The sequence below is a fragment of the Condylostylus longicornis genome, unplaced genomic scaffold (assembly GCF_029603195.1).
Source record: "Condylostylus longicornis isolate FDR11 unplaced genomic scaffold, ASM2960319v2 ptg000048l, whole genome shotgun sequence".
Taxonomy (NCBI): Eukaryota; Metazoa; Arthropoda; class Insecta; order Diptera; family Dolichopodidae; genus Condylostylus; species Condylostylus longicornis.
Genome location: NW_026578017.1, coordinates 11974623 through 12002377, shown reverse-complemented (window position 1 = coordinate 12002377; position 27755 = coordinate 11974623). Strand labels below are relative to the sequence as shown.

Genomic DNA, 27755 nt, shown 5'->3' with positions numbered 1-27755 from the left:
AATTAAAATACAAATGAAACATTAAATTAAAAATGGTAACCTGCCGTCTCAATATTAAAATTTTTAATATTTTGTTTAATGTTGTTAACAATAAGAAAAAAAAAACGAGGTACAAATAAACGCAGATCAGACAGTTTTTTTTAAGAACGATATTAAATGTCCTTTTATGTTTAATTTTTAGTAAATACTATAACAATTGCATACTTTCAGGATGACGTAAAAAAAAAAATAAAAAAAATAAATGAAGCTTAAACAAATTAAGCTGCACAAAAAAATTCTAACAAACGGAATTTATCAATTTTTATAAACGACAAAAATTTCAAACTTCTGCAGTTTTCCATCTAAGAGAAAATAGATGGTAAAATAGCGGTTTGTTTAAAAGGCCATTGCAAAGTTTGTGTATATGCTGTTTGAAGTGCGGAAAGCAAGTAACTATTTTTATAAGTCGTAAACTTTTAATTATAATTAATTACTGATTTGACTCAATAGCAATCGAATTTGTGGATTCCACTGTTCCTAGCCGTACCACTTCAATTATCATAGTATCTTCTAAGAAGGGGTCAACTGCTGAGGCTTTCGAGTTAACGCTCATGTTATCTTTCTTGTGAACTTATTAGTGTTGAATCAAGTATGATCCCAAAATTTTACATTCTTTGTATTTTGACTTTAATTTCCTCTATATAGACTTTTTAAAACTACACTAACCCCTTTCCTATTTTTAATTTAAGTAATTCTTACAGCTTTTGCAGTTGCAGAAACAACCAAATAAGAAACGTCATAGTCTTGTTATTAGAATTTGAAGGACAAATGTATTCTTTATAAGAGCAGATCTCTGTTTTTCATTAAAATTTTATCGAAATTTAAAATTTTAAATATTTATAATAAAAATGGAAAAAATATTTTATAAAATTTAATTTTATAATTAATTTATTTGTAACACAAGTATTTTCTTTGCAATAATTCAATGCGTACACATACAAAATTCCAATTTTTCTCTGTAAAATGTTGTTACCTCAACAATTTGGCTATTAGCCAAAAACAAAAAAAAAAAACAAACTTAGGATTTCTAAAAACACACTGTGAAAACAAAAACCCATTAATAAAGAAAATGAAAAAAAAAAACTAAATCATAAAAAATTATAAAAAAAGACCTAAAAAATTAAAAAAAGAAAAAATTATTAGTGTGAGAAAGAAATTAAAAACCCAAAAATGATTTTTAATCAACTACAAGAAAATTTGTGTCTCTTTACATAAATGATTATCCATTTTGCTCTGCTAATAAACATTGTTTGCCTGTGTGTATATCCACAACTACATGGAACTAAATATGTAAAAAAAGCACACACACATTAAAAAATAAAAACTCTCGCTACTTTATTTCATATGTTTGATGAATTTTTTTCTTTTTTTTTTTATGATGAGAAAATCTCATTTTCATAGTGAAATTTTCATGTTTTAAAGTAAACAGTAACAGTTGAATTTTTGTCTTACGGGACTGGTCATCACATCATCATTATAAAAAAACATTAAAAATAGTTTAGAAAAAAAAGTATTTAGTTATAGTTTCAGTTTCTTTTTTTGTGTTGGGAATAGTGTTGTACCACAAGAATTATGATGTTTATGTAGCAAAACTGATAACTAAATATCTGTATCTATGAAAGCTCTCTGTAGAAATACTTTCATATAGAATATTATAAGATAAGAGAAATTGCTCAAACCAAATAGGAATCGCAATCAAACTTAAACTTTTTTAAAGAGACATTTAAGATCATCTTCTGTGAATCCCAATTTGTTCGTATGTCCGGAAACTAACCTAAGACGATTTCTCACTGTTTATGTAATTTCCACGGTTGATACAATAAGCAATAAGCACGGTTGATACAATAAGCACGATAAAATACAATAAGCAATAAGTATAAGAACCTTTGTGTTTAAAGTTAAAAGTTTCTTTCGTCCTTTCTTAATGCTTTAATGTAATTTTTTTAATTTAAAAGCTATATCTTTGAAGAACAGCTCATTTGAAATTTTAAACATAAATTTGTACGTTTTTTACGCCCAGGTAAACAGGGTTGCCACTATTAAATAATTTTGTTAATCAATGTTAAAACAAACAAAAATACAAGTGTAGTAAGAATACTTTAATTGAAAACAAATTTTGAAAATCTCTTGAGACAGAAGAACTGACATTAATAGCACTACTCGTCACTGTTTGATATGTAATTTCTTTTAAATAAAGTATTTCTGAGACTCCTGAATTTCTTTCTAATAATATCATTTCAATAATAACAATAAATATCCTAAATTGTATATTTCATTCATTCTTCATTTTTAAAAAAGTGCTATTGTGCTTAAAGCTATGTGTTTAATCTTAAGTTTAAGGGTTATAATACGAACTTTCCATTTGACTATATGGCAATTAAAAATATGGTGCTATATAACTTCTGGTCTTGAAAGTGTACTGCTTTAATGATATTTTGAACCAAATTTTGAATTCTTTACACTAAGATTAACGAAATGATAAATTAAACGTAATCAAAAAGCTGCAATAACGTAATCCAAAAGTTATACTTATGTCATGGAACACGTACTTAACTACTTGTAAGCAAATTGAAATACTTAAGTTGTAATATGCTTAATTTCTTATTGATAACACAGAAATATAATTTTTCATTTATATAAAATTACAGTAAAACCTTCATATATTTTTACCTGTACATCGAAACCACCTTTATAGTTTGATAAGATAAAAATCTTATCAAAAAAACCGCTTTTGAACAATTATTCACGTTTTCTAATAGAAAAATGCCTCTTGTGACCTTTTTCTGCCATTTGCATATTAAAATAAACTTTTTACATAGCCCACTGAAAAAAAGTTTATTTTTGTTATTTTTTTTACCATTTGAATGAAAAAAAATTAAAAAAAAACCAACTATGTAAACCATTTTTTTTCCGCCTGTAAGTGATCAGCTTAAGGAAGTTCTACTGTATTTGTAAATTTAATCAAATTCATTATAATCACGAATTTGTAAATTCTTTAGAATTGATGCAATCATTTTAGCACAATATTTATTTCTCTAAGAGATTTATCACTTAATTATTAATTTACGATGTGATCAGCTAAAACATTCAAAAGAATGTTTATAAGAATGGCAGTAAATATTATAGAATTTTCATAAAGTCCCATTAAGTATATTAATCATATATACATATATGTATCACTGCGTGCTTATAAAAGCGTATCCAAATGTAACAATTAATCGACATAACATTAACGTACTTAACACGATCGTTAAATTATTGATGTTTTGGAGAATGATAATTAAATTTCATAAATGATCAGTACCCGTAAAAGTTGATGTTAAAATATGGATGAAATTTCAATCAAATAAGAATTAAAAAATTCTTTACATACTTACTAAATAATATCATTGCTTGATTATTGTGATCTAGTTGTAATTAGTTAGTAAGATATAATTTCTTAAAAGTGAATGCTAATGTAATCGGCGACGGCTAGTTTTTATTATATTTGTTTTTGTTTATATGTATATATATAATATTTATATAATGTACTAGTAAGCTATATTCATTTCCTTTTTATGAATACCAGTTTTAAGTTTCATAATTACTTATATTATCCTAAATTAAATCTCGTATTACATTAAATTGAAATTTGAGCTAAGTTTTCTTTCAAGCTTGAACACGTTTTTTCATTAACAAACTATGGAAAACTATTAATTTTTTTGTTACTTATCTCCTATGTGCACTGTCAATCTCGTATGTGCCCTGTCAATCTCGTCTTCTATTAAGTTTCTAGCTATAAAAGTATAGTTAGTTAATCCCTTTGCCCACTTACTTTATCAATTAGGAAGAAATTCTTAACAATATTCAAATACTTTGGCAATGATTTTGTGTTTAAGGTACCTTGAAAAAAAATTGCAGAAGATATGCAAATAACGTCGCAACAAAATTGAAACTGAAAAAGAGAATTACGTATATACATGATTTCAACGCCACTGTGTATAGATTGGCTTTGTCAACGCGTAAAAATTTACATATTTGATTAGATTGAGCGAGTCTTTGTTTTGTATTAGGTCAGTATTAAGTACAGAGTAGCGGCGTGTTCCACGCAACATAGGTTAGTAATATTTTTCTTATTATGTGGCTCTACATATTAGCATCTACAATATCTTTGATCCGAAAAATCAGACTAGAATCACTTTAGTCAAAAAAATCTCCAAAAAATTGATTATTGCATCTCTATTATAGTGAACAGTTCGTATATATCGTACTTTGGTTTGTAGCCAACATTATTTCTGGGTATTGCTATGTATTACTTGCTTTCCCTACAAATTGTTACATTCGATTTTGTTAATAGTAAGTACTTTGGTGACAATAAATTTCAAAACATTTAGGCTATTGCTTTTGTCATTATAAAATTCAGTATATTTTAAAATTTAGCGAAAACTAAAGCTACCGACCTGAATTTCTGCTTGTTGCTTTTAAAAAAGGTATCAAAAAGTATTTAATCGAAATTTATAGAAAGCTTGCTACGTCACTATTACAATTTATTGTTTTTTTTTGTTTTTGTAAATGTACTTTACTACAAAATATCACCATAGTGAGAAAAATATTAGTTATTATTAGTTTGAAAAAAAAAAATGAGTGGCGCGACTCACTAAATTTTATTATTTTTGTTCTGTGCTTTTTTTTTATAATTTTCATTCTTTATTTAAATTTTTCACTCTTTCGTTTACTTACACATTTACATGTGAACGTGTGTACGCATTTATATGATACAAAAAAAAATTATAATGTGGCAATATTGTAATGTTATAGAATTAATTGCTGTCTGTGTGAGTGTATGCAAAAGAAGACGATTTTATTTTGGAAAATTTAAAAATAGGTCGGAAACTATTTTTGATTTTTTTATGATTTTTTTTTTAGTTTTTTTTTTATTTTTTTTTTTATTTTTTTTTTTTTTAATGGAGATGAAAATTTAAGCAAAATTACAAATAAAAAAGCAACATGAAGAAGAGCCAAGGGAATTAACAGTAAGTAAATGAACAGGAAAAAACAAAAAAAAAAGTCGGAAAATCTCTCCATGGTAGGCAATTCGATTTTCCATTTATAAATTTAGAATTCATTAATTTTTATACCACACGAGGAAAACATTTTTTTAATATATTTGATCTATCCATGCACATATTATGAATTTATATATTTACATATATACACATACATACATAGCTGTTATTATATATATTCAATTGCGATTGTATTTGTGTGTGTATAAATGATTCGTTAAAGACATCCATTTTTGGATTTTTCTCAAAAAAAGAAATTTTTTTCTTATTTTTTCTGAATTGGTCTTTAATTTTTGTTGTTATTTTTTCAATTTTTCTATTTTGAGTACATTTGAATCAGCAAAACAACAAAAAGAAGCGAAAAAAAAAATAATAATATGCTTATAAAAATATTTTTATGGTGATTTTCTTGCTTATTTTGCGAATTGTTAGAATTTTCATAAACTGGGTTTTTTGAAAAAGAAAACACAAAAAAAAAAGAATAAGTTTAAGAAAATAAAGAGAAAAAAAAAATAGATATTCAAGGTGGAAAATTAAAAGCATTTCCACTATTTTGGTAATGGAATTGAATTTAAGGTGGTGGTGTAAAATAATGTCATATGACATAAGTAGTTGATAGTTTTCGTCATGAGTATAAGTATAATGTAGATTTCTAATTTATCATGTAGGCATTTGTAGTCAACCACAAAATTATTGTGTTTATATTGTATTCACTTACAATTTTTTTTTTTCCATTCAAGTTCTTGTTAGAATAATTTTTCCCTAAATAAATGTTTTTAAATAATTTTAACATTATAAACCAAGTTATATACGCTTAATAATCATACCTATTAAGTAAATGCAAACATATTAATATAAATATATCCGCATATCTAAATTATTTATGAAAATTTTGTATAGATTGTGTCCTACTAAGTGAAATTAATTAGAATAATTTTTTATATTATTATTTTAATATTATTTTGATTCTTATAAGTACTTAAACAATTTCTAGATTTAAAAATTCAACAAAAATCACACATTTTTTAATAAGTTTTTATTTACTTTTACGAGTATCTTAGAAATTTTTTAAATTTTAAAAATGCGATTAGAAAAAATTAGAGCTGGAACTGAACTGGAAATAAAGTGATAATATTAATTAAGTAATTGTTGAACAAAAAAAACGTCTAAATGACATAAGTAATAGTTGAATATGATTAAATCAAAAAGAAGACGGGTGACTCTCTGTTTTTAGTATTTACGAATGAAAATTTTTAATTTTTTACCAATTGTGATAACAGCATTAACATAGTCTAAATTTTCGTTGCCGCAAAATTTAACAAATTTTTTTTAACATTATTGGACGAACAATAAACGAATTTACTCTTCACGAATTCACTCAACAACAATCAATACTAAAGCAATTATAAATTTTTTAATAATTTTACAAAATATTACAATTGCTTTTAATCTAATTTGTTTTAATACCAATTTAAACACAGATTTCTTACTGCAATTATTTTGAAAATTTATCTTATACCATTCAGGTCCTTTTCATGTAGTCCACAACAAATGTTACGTTATTGCAATATTTACTGACCGCATTTTATACAATATAATGAGAAGTATGCAAGGGCGGAGATGCATTTCTTTCTTTCAAAAAACTTAACATTTGTCGGGAGTTAAATAAAAAGGATCTGTATGGTCTAAAAGTGGCTAAAACCACAGAACACCAACTTATATACTATCAATTTCAAAATTATGGAACAATTTCACTCCTTTGGAAAATATGAATCGTTTTACTGGTTATATTTTTTACATCAGATGTTTTTTTTTTTTTAAATAATTTGTTAAAATAACTTTAAAGCTATTTTTTTGCTTCGCCAATAAGTTCTTATTTTTTTCCGGCTACATCATACAGAGCACTAAGTTTTTCAATCTATTTTTGACGTTTTTAGTTGAGCAGATATTAGGCACGTTTATACACATCAAAAACTTATATGAAAGGCAGTTGCCGAAAAAAACGAACGATTTAGTTATTCTATTTCTGCCTTTTGGTTGTTGGAATACTTTGTTGTCTACTCGATCTTATTATTTTGAACAGTTGATTAGTTTATTTGTCTTTTAGTCACTTAAATGTCTAATAGGCTAAGCAAATATACTTACATGCCAACATATTATGTATTTCCAATGGCATTAGAAAATGATTGAAAAAGAGAGAAAAATGTAAAACTTTAAGTAAAGATGTGTGTTTTGTGCAAATGAGTGATTGGTTATGCCGCAGTTTGACTAAAGAAAGAAAAAAACAAGCAAAATAGAATAAGAAAATCGCCTTTACCCTTTAAAATATTTTTGTTGTTGCTTTTTTTGTTTTCTTGTAAATTGAAAATTGAGATTTTATTTTTGGAGAATATTAAGGTGAGTGCAAGTTTTTGTTTTTCTTTTTAGTTTCTTTTAACTTTTTTGTTGTTTTTATTTTATTTTTTTATTGAAATGATTATGAAAGAATTATGATTTTTTTCTGTTGAAAACTGGGTTATTTTCAATGATGAATTTTCTTCATTTTAGTTTTGTTCTTTTCTTCTTTTTAATATTTTTAGAGGAGAATTTATTGCGTAAATATCAGTTTTTATTACTTAGTCGTTTTGTTTTCGCGTGTTTCGTTTTTGATACTTGTTTTTTCTGTTTTTTTTTTTTATTTCACAAAATTTCTTTTATATGCTTTGGATGATTTTCCATTTTCCCATACAAAGCGTTTATAATTTTTTTTTTGTTTTAATTTTTTTCTTTTACCAAGACGACACAAGGTCAAGGTGGAAAATTTGTTGATGAAAATGATAGAAAATATAAATACATAATAAATATGTACTTGAAAGTTGAATATGCGGAGGGGCGGGGAGGGGGGAAGGGTGAAGGAAACAGCAATAGAGTGAAATAAATAATGTGCAATGAGTTTAATATGTGAGAGGAGGGAACAAAAAGAAAGGGGGACATGAAACAGTATTTAAACCATGTATTCACACATACATACATAAATATGTATATGCATGTGCATATATAACCAAGTATATTAAATATATTTACTTATTATAGTTTATATATGAAGCTATGGTTAATTTAAAAAATGTCATTGCTGTTTTAACATTGACACATAAAATATTTTATTGAAATTTAATAATTATATGAGGTCTTCTTTCATACAAGTATACTTATTTAGAAAATGGAAAATTTTTATTTTTCATAATTTTTTTGATTTGAAAAAATTCCATAGTTTTGCGCATTTTACTCTTAGTGATACATTATAGTCAAATTTCTTTTCAAAGAAGTATTGAAAAATAAAATATCTTTGCTTATGTGCACTCAAATTTTGTGAACTCCTTTATTTGAATTACATCAGGTACTAAAATTACAGGATTCTAATAAGAGAATATTAACTTGAAACTTAGCGAAAAACTTTGTGTGATAACGCTGCAGTTATACACTTGAATTATACTTATTTGAACAAAAAATACAAGTTTTCGAAACGTAGCTTTGATATGAACATTCTTACTTAAATACTTAATCATTTAAATGCTTGATGCCTAATTCGAAAGGCTAGGCTTATTCAGGCAGTTAACTATATTTATTTGTTGCAATAGCAGTTGTATTAAAATTTTTTTTACTATGTACACTTTTATTGCAGAAACTGTTAACAGTTTCATAACGAAATTCAAATAAAAATCAACGAGAATTGTAATAATTCAAGGTTACATAAAAACGAATAATTTAAATTCAAATAAAGAAAACATTCAATCGAAAGAACAAGAACTTATTTACTTTCTTGTTAAATAAAAAAAATAATTTTAATACTTTTATTATTTTGCTAATAATAAATTATTTAACGAATTTTTACCCCGTAAACGGTATTAAACGGTTAATATATGTAGATTTTACCCTTTGAATCTATAAAAAGGAAACGTTCTAAGTTTTTGATAATTTCTGAGGTTATTTAGTCTCTGTTGATTTTCTTGATCTAAATCGAATTGTTAAAATTTACTTAACTGACGTGTGAAATACCTATAGTTTGTTTGCACTGATTAATTAACACTGTATACTAACCATATCTGTAGTTTGACAAATATTTGTTATTCGTTCAGCTGTTACGTTTACCCGAATTCCCCATGCATATCACAAACGAGTTCTCTCTCACATATCTCTGATTTGCTAAAATGGTGTTGCCATTCAACGTGATTTCATTAACATGGTTTGAATGTGTCCAGTCAGTTGATAATTAATTTTCTGAGCGAAAACTTTAAAATTATATATGTATATATGTACGTAAGTCCATAATTTTTTAGTTTTTTTTTCAATAATTATTAGTTTGTGATTAATTTTTCTTTTAATTACTATTGTATTAATCACTGTGGTATTATTGTTTGAAAAAAAAAAACCAAGAGTATTGAAAATAAAAATAACAGTTTTTTTTATTATAACAAATGTCAAGTCAAATACTTAATACATATACTTACATCTTTTATTGTACTCGTATAGCTCATTTAAATTCTCTCAAATGTATTTATTTAACATAAGTAAATATTATAATAGAGAGAATCAATATTCAATGACGATTTCGATTTAATTCGATATTTATGTAAATATTTAAGTGTGTTACGAGTATTGCAAGCAATATAATCGTTTACAATATACATAAATACTTATATGTAGAAAACTAAAATCGAATTGATATTTAGAAGAGAAAGTAAAAAGAAATATAAACATAGGCTTATCTATTCAAACATCAAAAAAAAATTCATAAATAAAATTTGGGTTTGTAAATTTTTAATATAATTTACAAGTTTTTTAAGTATCAAGTGTACAAGCATTCCAATTTTATTATTTAATAATAAGCCTAATAATTTGTTTGATTATTAACATATCAATAAAGTTGAATTTAACTAATGGTTTGCAAGGCAGCACATTTCCCAGAGAAAGAGTGATTTTTAAAGTACGATGTAAAATTTATTTTTACACTGTCTTATAACTTCTTAATACTATTTTAGTAAGTATATTCCATAATTATTGTACAAATGGAATAATTATTGTACAAAGGTTTGTTACAAAATTAGACGAACTCATATTATGAGAGATAAGAATTCAACGAGCTTATCACAGCTGGTATTGCAGTATAAAAAATATATATATATATATTTTTATTGTTTGACGAAATTAGTAGTCAAAAACGAAATTTTCAAGACTTTGGGAGTCGCAACTTTTAAAGGACGGAAAGGATAGATGAGAATTTCTTTATATGAAAATAGATTTCTCAGCAAGATTTAGTCTTCTCAAGACTGCTGTCAGTTGTCTTTCTTATCGGATAAGGTTTGTTAACGGAGAAGCTCATTCATATACGGACAAACAAACAGAGATAAGTCAATAGCACAATTTTTTTTTCCAATAGTGCAAGTATTAAGTACGCCTTTTTTGCAAAATATGCATCTATATTCAAATTTTGATTTTTTTTTATGAATTTCAAATATTTAATTAATGCTTTCCTCTGCCATTTTAAAGAGAACCAAAAAAAAAGAAGTGTCATTAAAAATTTTTTATCCTTTTCTTTTTTTCTAATTTAAATCGAATTTTTTTGATGAAGCGTTTGACATCGAAATTATTTATAATTTTTTTTTTTGAAGTAAAATGAAAAACAAATGGAAAAACGAAAAATGGTTTTGTTGTTGTTACTTGTTTAATTTAATGAGGCTTTTAGAGGAAATCCAAAGAAAAACTTTTTATAGTTTTCATTTTACTCAATTTTTTTATATTTTTTTTTTTATTTTTTTTTTCGTTCATTTCCACACAAATGCTTTTTTTTCTCAAATGAAATTTTTTGTTGTTTTCCAATTTGTTGCTTCTAGTTATTATTCTTGGTCAAATGCCAAGAAAAAAAAAAGAAAATGTAGGTGAGAAATTTTTATTTTAATTTTTAATTCAGTAAAAATAAAATATAAAAACTAATTTTGCTAAAATTGAAATGAAAAAAAAAAAAAAAGAAAATTTTTTTTACGAAATTTTTTGCAAAAATAATTATGACGTTATTTTTACCGATAGAAAAATATGGTGGAGGTGGTAAGAGTGTGGGGCACAGCTAATACATGAATTATAAATGTGTATTTTTACAATATTGACTAATTAGAAGGTTTCTTTTTCTCCAATTTTCCAAGTTTTCTTTACTAATGAAACGAATTTGATTACATAAAAATTTTTTTTACTTAAATGTTTATTTAAATTTAAATTACTTAAGCACTAAGACTATACTTAAGTATTTTAATATTTTTTAATATAATTGTTCATGCTTCTTTTTACATTTTGAAAAATAAAATCGAATAGTTAAATTTTTTAATTCTAAAAAACAATTCGTTTTTTTTTCGTTCTTCATATTATTTAGCATAACTGTTCAAAAAATTTTGTAAATTTGACGTGAATTAAAAAAATAAAATTCAATTATTTATTTTAAAACGGCAATACTGAACTTTCTTGAGAGGTAGGACAAATTTACTGGTATCATTGAGTATTTATAAAATAAGTAAGTATTGAAAATGAAATCCATATAAAATGCGAATGCTTGTATTACCAACCCATGTATGTCTTAATTAAAGAAAAACCTTAACTTGTACCGTTATTTTATATCACAAAAATATTTGTGTGACGAATTTTTCAAAAAATCCATTAAAAAATTATGAAGTAATTTTCACAAGTTATAAAAATTAGATGTGATCAGCACACAGCCGACCGCATTGTTGAAGTGTTGCATAAGATTATTTTAAATTTCCTTTTAATATCAATTCCAAATTCTACTAGAAATAGAAAGTCGGCTTTACTTAATGTATAACCAGAAAAATATAATTTTGGTTTTTAGTAGAATTTCTTTTTCCATTATCCGCAAAATTTCCCAATTAATATTCATTAACAACCAGAACTTAAATATTGAATTTCAAGAAACTACATCGATTAGTTACTTGGGTGTGATTTCAAATAAAAATCGACCCTTGGTGAAATTTTTGTTTCCGAGCCCTGATATTCGCGAAAAATTTACGGGTCCATTGTTTTAATATCCAGAAATTTCAAATAAATGTTTTTTTTAAATAGTTAATTAGTTCTCTATATATGAGCGAAAATGTAGATTTAACCTCTAGTAAAAGTTTCCTTGCTGACACCTGACTTTTGATCCTAATTAAGTACTTATTTTATTAAACATATTGATAAAAATATATACAACTGCAGGAGGTAACCTGAATTTAAAAAATGTAATTATAAAATTTAATTTTAAATTTTCAACTTGTTGTCAATTTTATAAAATTTCACTTTTTGTAACACTAAAGCATTCTCAATATATTATGCTCAATATTTCAGCGTCTTCAAAATTTCAATCTTTTCTAGAATCTTTCAATCTTTTTTCTGAACAAAATTTAAATATACATATTATAATATGCGTTACTTATCTACGTAATTTCTATTTTTGTTAAAAATATATTTGTAGGTAATTCAAAATACTTTAAGAAATTTGTAAACCATTTGTCAAAAATTTTATGAGAACTTCTTTTTTTTGCTTCCATTCTTATATATAGATATATTTATAATTATATACTTAATATAATCAAGTAGTTAAAGAATAATATTCTTTTCCATTTACAGGTTGGTCGTATTGCAGCTGATCATCCTTTAGTTGGTGGTCATAAGGGTCCTGTGTTAGATATAGCATGGTGTCCACATAATGATAATGTTATCGCTTCTGGATCAGAAGATTGTGTTGTTAAAGTATGGCAAATACCAGACGGTGGTTTATCTAGAACGCTAACTGAACCTGTAGTAGATTTACTATTTCACCAAAGAAGAGTCGGTCTAGTTGTATGGCATCCGTCCGCACTGAATGTACTATTAACAGCTGGTTCTGATAATCAAGTAAATCAAAAATAAAATAAAAAAGAACTGTAATAGATTATAATGGTATAACGTATTATTTTTTTCTCATTTTAGGTAGTTATTTGGAATGTAGGAACCGGTGAAATCTTAATACACATTGATTCACATCCTGATATTGTATATAGTGCCTGTTTCAATTGGGATGGCTCAAAATTAGTAACAACATGTAAAGATAAAAAAATTCGTATTTATGATCCTAGAACTGGTGAAGTGGAAAGTGAAGCATTATGCCATGATGGAGCTAAAGCAACGCGTGCTATATTTTTAAGACATGGTCTTATATTTACTACTGGTTTTAATCGATCATCAGAAAGACAGTATTCATTGAGAGCACCGGATGCTTTGAGTGAACCAATTGTTATGGTTGAATTGGATACATCAAATGGTGTTATGTTCCCTTTGTATGATCCGGATACAAATTTAGTTTATCTATGCGGGAAAGGTGATTCTGTTATACGATATTTTGAAGTAAGTTCAGAAATATGTTTGGATATCAAAATATTTCTTTTAAATTATTTATTGCTTATTTTTTTTTTTTTTGTTGATCGTTGCTAATTTATTTTATTAAAATTTTAGATTACACCTGAACCACCATTTGTACATTATATTAATACTTTTCAAACACCAGACCCACAACGTGGTATTGGTATTATGCCAAAACGTGGTTGTGATGTAACAACATGTGAAATAGCTAAATTTTATCGGCTCAACAATAATGGTTTATGTCAAGTCATATCAATGACTGTACCTAGAAAATCAGATTTATTTCAAGAAGATTTATACCCAGATACATTATCTGATGATCCCGCATTAACAGCAGAAGAATGGTTTGGCGGTCAAGATGCAGATCCGGTTTTATGTTCTCTAAAAGTAAGTTGATGATGTAAAAGAGTAATCCCCCGAAATATACATAAAGCATGATTATTAATTGAAATGAGGAGAAAGTATTTTATAATTATTTGAATTCGGTACCTTTTCAACAAATTAAAAAAAAAATAATCTTAATATTTTTTTTATGTTCTATTAGTTTCCATTTATGGATTTAATTACAATTGTACTATTAATTCAAAAAGCAAAATATTTTTAAACGTTCGCCTAAAGTTATGCTATGTTGATATGTGATAAAATTTAGTTAAGTCAAAATTCATAAAAGATTGAGTTTAAATTCGTAATGTAAAATGTTTTTCATTACAAATTGAAAAATTGTTTTAGTAAAAATAAGCTTGAAATTAATTATTAATTTTTTAGTTATTTTTATCAAAATTAAATACTCTTTACTACTCTAAATCTAATTTACTCTTACAAGTATTTACATAATACATAATTAATGATAATTTTTTTCTGTTTTTCAAACAATTGCATTTTGCAAATGTGTTCCTCTAAATTTTAATATTAAGTTAAATGCTATTTAATGCGAACATGACTTTGATATAAAAAAAAAAGGTGTAAGGGTATTTTATTTTTCTCTTCGTTTAGTTGTAATAATCTAGCTTTATAATAAGTGATTCCAATTCATTTCCATACACATTATTTTAATCTTTTCAAATTTTGCCAAGAAAAATTTCAAATTTCGAAATAATTGAAGAACATTCTGCTAATTAATTGGAATCATTTCGAAATAAACTTCTTGTTGTTTTCATTTCTTTTTTTTTTTGTATAGAAAATGTTTTTGTTTGATAAGTGCATAAATGAGTTCATTTTGATTTTTTGATTTTCCCTGCTTTAAGGATATTCTTATTTTTTTTTTCAACTAAAAAGTTTTCAACTAAAAAATACTAAAAATTGTGAGCACTAAATAATGTTTATTTAAATATTTATAACTGCAAATATTTTTAATTTGGAATATAAAAAATTTTGTTACTTTACCATAAGGTAAAATGAAATTTCAGTATTCTATTGGCAACAATTATTTTTATTATTTTCTCAATATATAATTTCATTTTGCCAACATTTTATTTGACCGTTTGTGATATTTTATTGTTGTGAAATTTAATCCGCACGTTGTGTGGTTTGTTCTAACACTATTAAATAACATTAAAAAGAACAGAATTTCTAAAAAAATCTCAAAAGGATCGTGTTTCTATTGTACAGGGTGGTTATGTATCACAATCAGCGACGAAGTCACTTTCTGTTACAAAGAAACCAAATATATTAAATAAAATTCCACCAAAGGCACCAAAATCATCAGCAGCAGCCGCGGCAGCAGCATCAGAAGTTAATAACGCATTATCAATCAATCAAAGTAATAACAGCAGTCCTGTTTCCGGAATCACAGTAAATATTTCTTTTTGTTTTTTATAAATGTTACTTTAAGAAATCTTTATAATAATGTAATGTAATTTGTTTGAATTTTTAGGAAAAAGATTTACGGGACATTACCGATGAAATTCGTAAATTGAAAGCAATTATTGTGAAGCATGAGAATCGTATTAGAGCGATTGAAGCTGATTTAAAATCAGTTGATGATATTCTCGATGCACCTTCAAAACCACCAGCAGCACCAGCGGCGGCGCCAGCACCAGTTAGTGAAGATTCAACTAATAACAAAGATAGAGAAGGAGCGGAAAATTCGACAAATTTAGCCCCGGACGAAGTGTAAATTAAAATCTTTGTTGATCTTATTATTATTATTTTTTTTTTTTAAATAAACATAAAAATATATATAAAAAATATAAATATACGTTATTTCCCTAACTATAATTATTTATTTATTACTACTTTTTTTTTTTGTATAAAATATATTTTTTATTAAATTTTTGCAGTTTATTATTTTACTATTTTGTTAATTAACTAGAATGTGTCTCTTTATGGAAATGCTTTTATAATTATAAATTTCTAAGAAGCAGAACACGATAAAATTTGGGTTTTCAAGTAGGAAATAGTTTGTAAAACTGAATTTAAAGAAAATAACACAAAGCCGAAAAGAAAATTAGTGGAACAAAATAAAATTTTTTTTTACCAATCAATTAAATCTAAGAAAAAAATAATGACCACTTTTATATTAACTTAAAATTCAAAATATTTCTAAATACAAATTTGTACTAATGTATCACAAATAAGATCTAGTAGAAACTTTAACATAATCACTGAGCTCAAGTACCAAGTGAAAATGTTAATACAAATTTTAAATAATTAACATTATTTGTGTTAAATACAATGTAAATACAAAACAACCAACTACGTAATTTAAATATTTAATTAAAAATAAAGAAAATATTTCGTAAATAACAATAATCAATTTAAACGTATAATAAAAAAAAAATTAATTTAATAGATTTGTAGCATAAAGAATATTAATCGGAACTGATAGCATAAAATGTAAAAATGATTTACATTGGGTTTTAAAAACCATCTCTTTAATTAAAGATTTTTCATTTTCTGTTCATAAGTTTAGTGACGGTGCTCTAGTTCAGTAAATTTTAAGTTTTTCTTTCTTTAATTACTTTCCTTTAACACCAAATATTTAATCCCAATAAGTAATAACACCAAAAAATTAACGACATCCAAAATATTTTGAAGTGATTCTAATATTTCATTAAAAAAAACTTTGTTGAAACAAAGTTAATTTGTAACATTCATATTATTAATTTTTCTTTCATTTTTAATTAATATTTTTTTTTTTGAAATTACATATATTATTTACTAACTCATGAAGAAATAAAAGAGGATAATGTCTACAGAATTACAAATTTCTTTTAGTAAAATAATATTAACTTTTAAAACTGTGTTATTCAAAAAATTTTTACACAATTTTTCTTTATAAATATTCACAATTAATATTGTAATGATTCTGTTTACTTTCATTTAGTTCCCCATATTAGTTTCAATAATATCACCAAAGAATGTGATAGATTATATAAAGTCTACCTAGTAAAAAGTCGAAATACGGAAAATACATTTTTTTTCTAGTTGAATTTTAATATAACTTGGTCTCATTGCAATGAATCGGCTATTTTCAGCCATGTACTAAACTGATTTCATGTGCACATTAAATTTAAATTTATTTTTGATAAATCTTGGAATGTGCAAAATTTTATTACCTTGCTTTCAATACATAATGTATATTATATATATATATATATATATATATATATATGTAATATATATATAATAAATATATATATACATTTCCCATAAAAATAATTTTGGTAGTTATGTTTTTAATATTTATGTTTGAACTTTAAAAGTTTAATAAAAAAATCGAATTTATACAAAAAAAAAAAAAAATTAAAGATGACAAAATGCAACAGATGGGAAAAATGTTTCGATAAAATTAAGAAAAATAAACTAAATAAAATAAAATTTTGTATATTAATAAATAAAAAAAAAATATTTTAAAAATAAATAAAAGAGAAAAGGAACAAAGCATATAAATAAAATAAGAAAATAAAATTTAATCAATAATAACTATCTCCCGCCAACAGGATGACATTGCATACAAACAAATAAATAAAAAAAAAAGAATAATTATAATTGTACGCGTTTGAGTATTTGCTGCTAACGTTATAAAATTATTGTTTTTTATATTAACAAGTAACTTTTTTCATTTATTTAAAAAATATAATTAAATAATTTTTTAAATAGAAAAAATATGAAAATTTCTATATAGGGAAAAACGTTTTTATACAAATATTTGCATGCATTAATTCAATAAATGTTGTTATTAGATTTGTAACAAAAATAAAAAAAATAAAAAACATTGTTTTTTCTAAAATGACTATTTACATAATGATATTGTTATTCGAAATTAAAATCAAAATTAAAAGTAGTTTACAAAAACATTTACTATATGTTTTTTTTTGATTAATTGTTAAATAAAATTTTAATACGATTTTTCAAAAATTAAAAAAAGCTTTGAAATAATTTTAGATATTTAATTTTTAATAGACGATTAGTAACTAATAATATATCATAAATATTGAAAATTTTAAAATAATTAATTTTTTAATTTTTCTGAAATTAATGAAGTATCCTTAAAAGTTGTAAAAGACATGATTTGTAAATGTTCTCCAATTTTCCAAATATTAGCAAATTTTATTAACAATAACGAAAAAAAAGCAATATTTTATTCAAGTTTTTATTTAATTTTTAATATTATAATAAAATGGTTTTTTTTTTTAAATTTTGAAATATGTATCATTATAAAAGAAATTTTATCTTGAAAGAGATTTGAAAATTTTTGTAAATTGTTTTGTTTTTATTATATTGATATATTATAAAAACAAATACATAAAATATGTGAATGTATTAATTGAAATGTGGTGCTTTAATTGAAATTAAATAATAATGGGATCATTATGAACAAGAAGCTTTTATCGAATTATTTTGAGCACTTAAATATAAGTATAAATTAGCTTTCGTTTAAGAAATGTGAAATTATACTTTTGCTCGAATTCTTTAATAATTAATTAATATTTAAATAATATTTAATATTATTTTGTCTATATAATTGACAAGTAAAAATTTTTTGACGACAAAAAACGCGACGTCTAATAGTTAATTTTGCATATTTTAACTATACTAAATCGAACCTTTTTTTTACATTTTGAATGTCCAAATATTCCGGTTTTTTTTTCTTAAATTCGATGCCGCAATTTAATATTTTTACTATAGTATTTTGGTGTAGAATTTAATTAATTAAATTGCATATTTTTACAGTGCTATAAAATATTATTATTCATAAATATAGAAAATTTACCTAATATACGTATTAATAATGAATATTAATCTTAATTTACTCATTATAATAAGTCTTTAAATTAAAAATAATTAGAATTAGATCAGAATTTCTTTCATTTATTCAATTAAAACTAATATTTTTCTATTTTATTTTTTTCTTATCATTATAACATTTTGAAGTGCCTTTTTATCGCTTAATATCATTGTAATTTGTTAACAACTTGTTGTAATTTTTTAAACATTAACTTAAATATTGAATATATTTCTATATTTCCTCTTTATTCCAAATTATAAAATATAAAATAACAATTTTTCTTATTAAAAATACTTTATCATCTTTATTGTGTACTCATTGTACATTTGTTAATATTTTTATGATCAATTTTGTCAATATAAATAAGAAATTTTTTTAAGTAAAACATATTTTAATATGCAATGTCATCTTTTAACATTAAAATTAACAAAATAGAAATTTTATCTACTTATATATTATTATTACAAAGAAAAAAAAACATACAAAAATTAAATATAAAATAAAATTTATTTGAAATAAAACGAAAACAAAAATAGATAATAATAATAGAAAAAAAATATTATATTAAAAAAATAAAAACAATTGAACTGAAAACAAAAAAACAAATTGTTAAATATTTTATTATGCTGTTAAAAGTTTTGTTTAAAGAAAGGAAAAAATTAAAATTTTTTTTTAATTTTTCGTTTTAAAGTTTACTTTAGTAAATTGGAAACTGAAATGAAAACAAGAATATTTTCAAAAAGAATTCAATTCAAATTTTTTAAAAAATTCACGCTTTTATAGTTTGAGTTAATGAAAATATTGCAGCTTTTGCAAAAAAATTGCTAGAATTTTGATTTAACAAAATTTTTATTTCTTACTTTTAAATTCTAAAAATTATTTGGATAATAAAATGTAGTTATTGATATAATAATTGATTATAATTAGTTGATGTGGAAATTAATTTTAAAAACAAACAATTTAGGACAATACGGAAACATATAAAGAGTAAAAAAAATTTAGCAATAGGCATTATGTTTTAAAAGGTTATTAAGCAGTATTTTGCTTCCGGAAATTACTTTTATAAAAAATAATAAAAGCAGTACGAATAACTAGAAAAACAATTCAGGAATTTTACTCTTCATACAATTTTTTCGTGTAATCTTAATGTTATCTTCATTTTTCGCAAAGTCTTTGGGCTTTTAGAAACGAAAAATTTAATTTTTAAAGTTTTATGCCAATATTACGGGAAAAAATCGTTTCAAATATGAATATTATTCGGTGCTGTTTAGTGATAATACCATGTTAATTAAAGAATGAAATATTCAATTTCTACCTCTTTTTCAGATATTAAAATATTATTTTTTAAATATTCAGTAATTAAACGTAATTTGAATACAACTTTTTTTTTATTAAACCATGTTCAAATATAAAAATGGTAACGATTTATTACTTAAATTTTTTTGGATTTTTTAAATAAATACAAAAAATTGAATAAATGAACCAATTTAAAAAGTATTAAAACTTTATATTAAATATTTCTAGCTCCATTTATAATTGAATTATTTAATAATCATTTCGCATTTTATAATTAATAGCAAAAACACAATTTCAACTTTTATCGATTTATTTTGAGCATTTTAAATTTAATATTTTTTTTTTTTGAAGTGTTGTTAATATTTAGAAAATAAAAAAATGCATAAAAGAAATATAAGTGATATTAAATATGAGACTTAAGAACAAAAAAAAGAAAAAAAAAAGAAACAAAAATAAATAATATTAAAAAAAAATTTTTAATCAATTGCTTCTAAAATAGCTGCTCTCTTTGTCGCTTATTTTGAACAAACTAAATTTTAATCCATCCATATTTTCGCCACATTATAATTAATCTTTTTATAAAACTTAAACCTTTATATTAAATATGAATAAAACAAAGTTTAAAAATAAAATTCTTTTTAAATAAATTATTAAATAACAAAGTAAACTAATCAAAACTGAAAAAAAAATAAACTAAAAACGTAAATAGGTATTAAATTTGTAAATATATTTAAAAAGATAAAAAAAAAAATAGAAAAACAAGAATAAGATTTTGTATTTTGCTGTTGAATTTTATTAAATAAAAATAATAAAAAGAAAAAAAAATAATTTGAAAATTATTATACATTACATTTTTTTTTATACTTATGTACTAATATTACTAATATTGTACTACCTTTAATGTTTATTGTCTAATTTTATTAATTGGCTAAAAAATTGATTTTTTAAATTAATTTAATTCTGGCAATTGTTTTATAACCGTTGAAACATTTTCGATCCTCTTAATCCCCTATTCAAAAACAAAAAAATCTTTCAATTTAATGAAACCTTTTAAATTTAATTTTATTTATTAGTATCTAACGAGTACATTAGTTTAAAAAAAAATACAAATATTTGTATTTTATACAATTATTACAATTATTTTAAATGCAGTTATAACTTTAAACAAAGTTACTTGTGCTTGATATTGAAGCAGATGTGAGCAATAAAAAAAAGTATTTTGATAAAATAGGTTTCAGATTTAAAGGAAAGTATTTATAATAAATAAAAACATAATTTTTTATAAAATTTTAAAAAATTCATCCTAAAATTTTAATTTAATACACATTTATTTAAATTCTCATTATATGCTGACATGCCAACTAGATATTGATAATTTAAAGTAAAGAAATACTGCATGTAAAGGTAAGTACGATAAATGGCAGTAAAATTTATTAAAAGAGTATCTATAATTAAGTGTGGTTATTAGTTGCAAAATTCCTGTAGATTTATATGTCACCTTACTATTGCCTAAACTGACTTGAGCTTGAGTAAAATAAATAAGTTAGCATACCAAATTTTCTAGTATTGCGTATTTTTAGTTATTTTGCAAAATAATTACAAACGTCAATAATTATTTTCAGTAAAAAATTATAAACGTAATAAAAAGCTTATTTTAAACATTTAATTTCGAATCATTTGCAAATTATCTCATTTGATAAAATATTTTTTATTCTGTTCTGTTTTATCTCCTATTTTTGGCCGCTAAAATTGAGCCTTGAAGTTTTTGAAAGCAGCTCCTAAAAATTTTAAGTAAAAATAAATATTTTATTAATAACTTCAATTAAATCAACCTTATCCTTTGATCTTCTCCAACACCGCGTTTTTGCTCGACAACTTTAATTTGTTCCATTAGAAATCCTAAAATTGGTTCCACTAAATCAACACATATATTAACAATTTGAGTTAACATGTCAAAAAGAAAGAACGTATAATATGAAAGATGTTTTACGGTAATAATTCTTAAATGCTCTGTTATTATTTCTCTGAAAATTACTTAGTTTTATATTTGTAACTCTACAATAACTATACAATAAAAATCACCTTATCTCTAAGCTACTCCTGAAAGCTGAGCTTCTACAAATTTTTTTGAACATATCCAATAATAAAGAACGACTCGGAACGATTTCTTCTACCATCATTAAATGTTCAAGTGTTGTTAAACATGTTGCTTTTACAAACAATTTTAATTTAGAAGAATTATCTGAATTGGCTTCAACAATTTCCTGGAATATTGTTATAACTAAACATGCATTCGGATCAGCTTGTCTTCGTTGCATTGTTAAAAAAACTGTTGTCAATTTTTCAAAGACAAATATTGATAATTGTTCATTTTCTGCGGATAAACAATTTAAAAAGGGACGAGCGACAATCTTTGGATTTTGTGACTAAAATAAAGTAAGAATTTAAAGTAATAAACTATAAATTTTAGTAAAATAACTCACTATTTTAAAATATGGAGTCCATTTAACAATTAGATCGGTCAAAGTTTTTGAAACATATGGATCACCTTTGAAATTAAGATTTCCAATACCCTGTACAAGCACTGGCCATACCTTATGTATAACTTGAGTTAGTTTTTGGTCTGGGGCCTTGCCAACTTGTATTGTTGTCGGAAGAATGAAACGTGTCATTGCAATATGAAAAAAACAGGTAATTTTTGACTAAAAAATAAAATCGTATTAAATTTGGTTTTTTGTTTACAAAACTATAAAAAATATTTTCACTTACTTTCGCATAAACAATTTCGGGGCAATTAAAAATTACAATCGCTATAAAGCTATAAAAACGTATTGTTACTTCTGGCTTTTCATTTTTATCTGTATACCATTTTTCGAAACCATTTAAATATTTATTAAATTTATCGCTTACTGAACATTTTGTTTGAAAATTTTCAATATTTCTGTAATTGCGACCAACAGCTGATACAAAAACGCATAAAGTTTCTTTTGCTGTTAACAAATCATTCTCAGCTAAATCACATACAAAACCAAATTCATCAAGATTAGTTACAATTCTTGTTAAATTCACAACATCCTGAAAATCAAGATTAGTTTGTATTTTATATTAAATTTATTAATTTTTTCTTTTTTGTATATTATTATTTTATTTTTGAAAAAATAAAAAAGAGGCGAACAAAAATAATTCAATTGTTATTGCCAAAAACAAAAAAATGTTTAAGAATCCCAAGAAAATTAAAAAAATTTTTAGAAAATTCAACAACAATGGTTTTGGTTCTACTAAAGATTTTATAACTTATTTTATATTTTATTAAAACCAGCTCAATAATAATATTTAGATCATAAATAATATTTTAAATAAAAAAATCTAAATTATACTATATTCTCTGTTTATGTATCGAGTTCAAAATAATAAAATTGAATTATTTGACTGGTTTTTTTTAACTTCAAACATCTTAAAAAATATACGAGTAATTTATTTAAGTTTGGTAATAAGTAAGTATAATTAATAGAGATGATATGAAAATGAATAGAAAATTGAAAAATAGCGAATTTAATAATATAAATAAGAACTACACAAAATGTCAAACTATTTCACACTTTTCCTCAACTCTGTATTCATTATATTCTCTTAGAACTACATTCTGGTAGTAGAAAAATATCGAATTTTTGGTAATTTAGTTTTAAATGGTTCTATTTGCGTATGTTGCTTTTGGATTTGGAAAATAGCAAACTAAAGTTAATTTTTTAATAAGAAATTTGTAGCTAAAAATATAAAGTAATTTATGTGGTCAACATAAACTTAAAAGAGCGAAATAATGGCTTTTGCACATTTCTCAATTTAATCAATAGAAAATGAACTATATAATAATTCTAATTTACTTAGATAAATAAATGATAATTTTAATTTACTTACATATTTTCATTTAAATATTCGATTAATAGTAAATTCGAATTAGTGATAGTGAAATTTGAACATATTAAAATCAGCTTAAAACACATATAGGAATTAATTTCTATTTTTAACTGTAATATTTTAGAACAGTGTTAAAAATAATTTTAATTTATAAAAGGAAAAAATTTAAGATCAATAGTTTATAGATCATCCAAAATTATACATTTTGTGTTTTCTAAATTGTAAATTTACAATGGTTCCTTAATTATTTAATATATGTGATTTTTTTGGAAGAGATATGCGAACACCCTTCATGCGGTGCCTGCAATCAGGTTTATTTTTTTTTTTTGAAAAAAAACAAAAAATAATAAAGAACAATTTGATTCTGATTAGATCATTAAATTGTTCTTTTAATTTATTCGAAAGACTTAAAAAAAAAATTGGAATATATAATATTGATGTCAATAAAATTTATATTTTTAAATTTTTACACCTATAGTATAAATTATTTTATGGCTTTAAATAAAATGAGACCAGTTTTAATTACAAAAAAAATTAAGAAAATTAATTAAATTGTTATATCTTTCCTTTCAAGATAATCGGATATATATCACCTCATTTATCAATGGTATATTCTTAGTATAGTCTTAAGTATATTAAATTCTTAGTTACAGTAAAATTTACATTTTCAATTTCATGTTTAGTTACATATCTAATAATATTATTTTACAGAACAATAAATTTTTCATTGTTGTCCCATTCAGAATTACTATAATTATAATTAGGATGAATTCTAATCGAATCCAGATTATCATGATATGATTAATTTTAGAACAAGACATTTAAAAAATAATAGAAATGTGCGCTTATAATATGTACATAATATGTGTTTTAATATTAAATTAATTATGAAATAAGAATTATAATACTTTAGTTAGTATTATCATTGCACTCGACTCAGTTAAATTTCTATTAATTAATTTATTAATTAAATTATTAAATTTTTTTTATATTAACCATTTCCATCAACTTTAAAGAATTTACAATTATGTTTTGAAAACTAGATTCATTTCTGTTTTTAAACCAACTTAACATTTTAAAGTTCAAATCAGCATGAAAATCTTATATTATAATTTAAAATTGATTTGAAACGAGTCTTTATATATAATACAATAGCGTATATTAAAATGAAAAGAAATTTATTGAAATTACTAGACTTATGAAAGAATTTTAATAAGTTAAAAATTCTGCGAATTTTTTATTCATTTAAAAATCAATTTTTTTTTAATTGATTTACCTCATTGTTCGATGACAGTAAAACTAAACTTTTTAACCATACTTGAATGATTGTTGCAGCTGGAATCACATTTCTTTTATCAGAAGCAAGTAATGATAGCAAAAATTTCAATGGAGCCCTTAAAGCATAAGAAAAAATTATACAATTATTTTTACAACCAGGATATTTTTTTTTTTCAAAAATAATAATACAAACTCTTTATTAGAACATGTTGCATCAATAAAAAATTGAAAATTCTTTTGAAAAATTGCTTGATCACTTATATTAATATTTGTACTTGTGGAAGCTACTACACTAGTTTGCATAGATGAATTATTATGATGACAATGAATACAAAAATCAGCAGCAAGTTTTGGTATCCAAATTGAAAAACTTATAGAAAAATTTTGTTTTATAAATGGGAATAAATGTAAATTAAAGTTTTTTTTCAAACTTTGAAAGTTGTTTGCCCTCAATGGATTTACATTATTTGATGATTGCGATGATGACGGTCTATCAAAATGTACACTCTGTTGATAATTTTGAATTTTTTCAAAAACATTATGTATTGCTTCTAAAGTTCGTTCTTGTTCAACTGGTAAACTATTATTTAAGTAATGTGTAATCCAGCTATCTAAAAAAAAATATAAGAAAAAAAAAATGATGAAAAACCAAAAACAACATTTTAAGAATAAAAACATTTTATTTTATTAACGTAATTTAATATTAAAATATAAAATAAATAAAAAATAAAAAATGTCAAAATTAAAATTTTGTTTTTTTTTTTTTTCATTTAAGAAATGTCTGTTTTCTAAATTTAATGGCATGGTTATGAGATGTTTTTATTAATGTAATAAAATTAACGATCATAAAAATTTGTCTGTTGTTTTTATTTTAGCTCATTAGCTCCCACATTTATTTGAAAGTAAATAGGTGAAACAGATTATATTTTATATATGTACATATATATTATAATAATATTTTGAAAATATTAAAAAATAGCTTTTAGAGACACTTAAAATTTTCCGAATTAATTAAGATCTTATAATTTAAAAAATTATTAGCGTATAAAGTCACCGAATCTCGGTAGAATATTTTTTCAGGTTTTCTTAATAAAAAATATTTTTAAATATTATTAATTAAAGAAGAATTTTACTACTTCTTTTATTCTTTTTGGACAAATTTTAGTAAAATATTAATAACAATTTTTACTTTGATTATTATTCTGTGTAGAATATAAAGTTTGCTTAAGCGTTTTTGCAATACTTGATCACAAATTTTTGTACAATCTTACAATGAATTTCAATTTATAATTTTTGATAAGATTATGCTATTATTTATGTCGTTTTACGAAATCGCTAGAAGAATATACATAAAAACTTACCAACTAATAAATATTCTCCATTATCGAAATTTTCAGATTTTTTTAATATTTCACATAGACCTTCACTTAATATTTTACATATATTAATATCATTTTTAATAGAATTCAATTGTTCTAATATTTTTTTAATATAATCTGATAAATCCATAAAATTTTCTACATATAATATCATTAAGGCTACATGTCCTTTCATAATACAAATTTGTCGATTCAATGAAATTTTATCTAATTGTATTAAAAGTAATTTATCTTTGATTTTTGGTGCAATCTCTTGAATATCCGAACTTAATGTTAATGTTAAAAATAATTCAATTAAATGATGTATTCCAATTTCACTTAATGCCAAATATTTTGCTGGTGAAAATTTTGTATAAATCCGTCCAAAAATCTTTTGTACTTGATTATTTTGATTTGTTTTAATTAATTTTTCGATGGTTTTCCCAAGTATCAATGTAAATAGAATATAACTTGAAAGATTGGGATCTGGTTTACAATTTACCAATAAAGTTTTGATTTTTTCTAAATATCCTTTTCCAGATGAGCTAAAAATAAAAAAGATAAATAAAAATTATTATAATTTTTTACTAAAATTCTTAAAGGTTTCGGTTTTTTTTTTTGTTTTTTTCTTAAACAAAAATAAATTAGTAAAAGAAGTGCTTAAAATTTTATTTTTATTAAATAATATTTATGGTGTCACAATGCACTACTATAAATTAGAAATTAAGAATTCCTAAATAATTAAAGTTTTAGAATTGAGTAAATTAAAAAAAAAGAGTGTCGTAAATATTTCGAAAAGCTGAATTTTAAGTTGGATTTTGGTTTTTTTATATCTACAAATTTATGATATAAGATTGCAATAATTTTTTTTTTATTCAAATATGTTGTTTTGGCAGATATTTTTGCTTTATTAGATTTATGACTATACAAAACGTTAATAATTAATTATAAAAAAACTTACAAATAAAAGAATAAATTTTAAAAACACTTTGAAAATATTTTTAATGAATTTAAACACCTAAGAATAATTAATGTGCATAACTTAATGAAATTTCACATAATCTTACATTTTACGAGTATTTTTAAAGTTCAAACATATGAATATGGGGTTTTAACTTATTAAACGCTACTCATGATACTCTCATACATGGTCATTGAATTTACGTTTAATAAAAC

At 23.1% G+C, this 27755-nt stretch overlaps 2 protein-coding genes across 5 annotated transcripts in view; one reads left to right on the top strand and one right to left on the bottom strand.

Annotated features, from left to right (window-relative positions):
- LOC129610768 (coronin-6) overlaps window positions 1-15780 on the top strand; it is a 32584-nt gene extending 16804 nt beyond the window's left edge. For 3 of the 4 annotated variants that reach the window (XM_055523472.1, XM_055523475.1, XM_055523473.1), the window contains exons 3-7: window positions 12732-12998; window positions 13074-13487; window positions 13596-13889; window positions 15090-15293; window positions 15376-15780. In XM_055523472.1, the coding sequence (XP_055379447.1) occupies window positions 12732-12998; window positions 13074-13487; window positions 13596-13889; window positions 15090-15293; window positions 15376-15618 (1422 nt within the window). In that variant the 3' untranslated portion in view covers window positions 15619-15780. The remainder of the gene's footprint in view (window positions 1-12731; window positions 12999-13073; window positions 13488-13595; window positions 13890-15089; window positions 15294-15375) is intronic. The other variant, XM_055523476.1, reaches the window with a different exon arrangement.
- A 5575-nt stretch (window positions 15781-21355) lies between these two features.
- The window catches only part of LOC129610997 (protein MMS22-like), an 81163-nt gene continuing 74763 nt past the window's right edge, over window positions 21356-27755 (bottom strand). Inside the window, exons 8-15 of the mRNA XM_055523894.1 lie at window positions 26583-27124; window positions 25415-25832; window positions 25220-25337; window positions 22798-23103; window positions 22512-22730; window positions 22111-22454; window positions 21861-22052; window positions 21356-21806 (exon numbers count right to left, since the gene is read on the bottom strand). Of these exons, the coding sequence (XP_055379869.1) occupies window positions 21752-21806; window positions 21861-22052; window positions 22111-22454; window positions 22512-22730; window positions 22798-23103; window positions 25220-25337; window positions 25415-25832; window positions 26583-27124 (2194 nt within the window). The 3' untranslated portion in view covers window positions 21356-21751. The remainder of the gene's footprint in view (window positions 21807-21860; window positions 22053-22110; window positions 22455-22511; window positions 22731-22797; window positions 23104-25219; window positions 25338-25414; window positions 25833-26582; window positions 27125-27755) is intronic.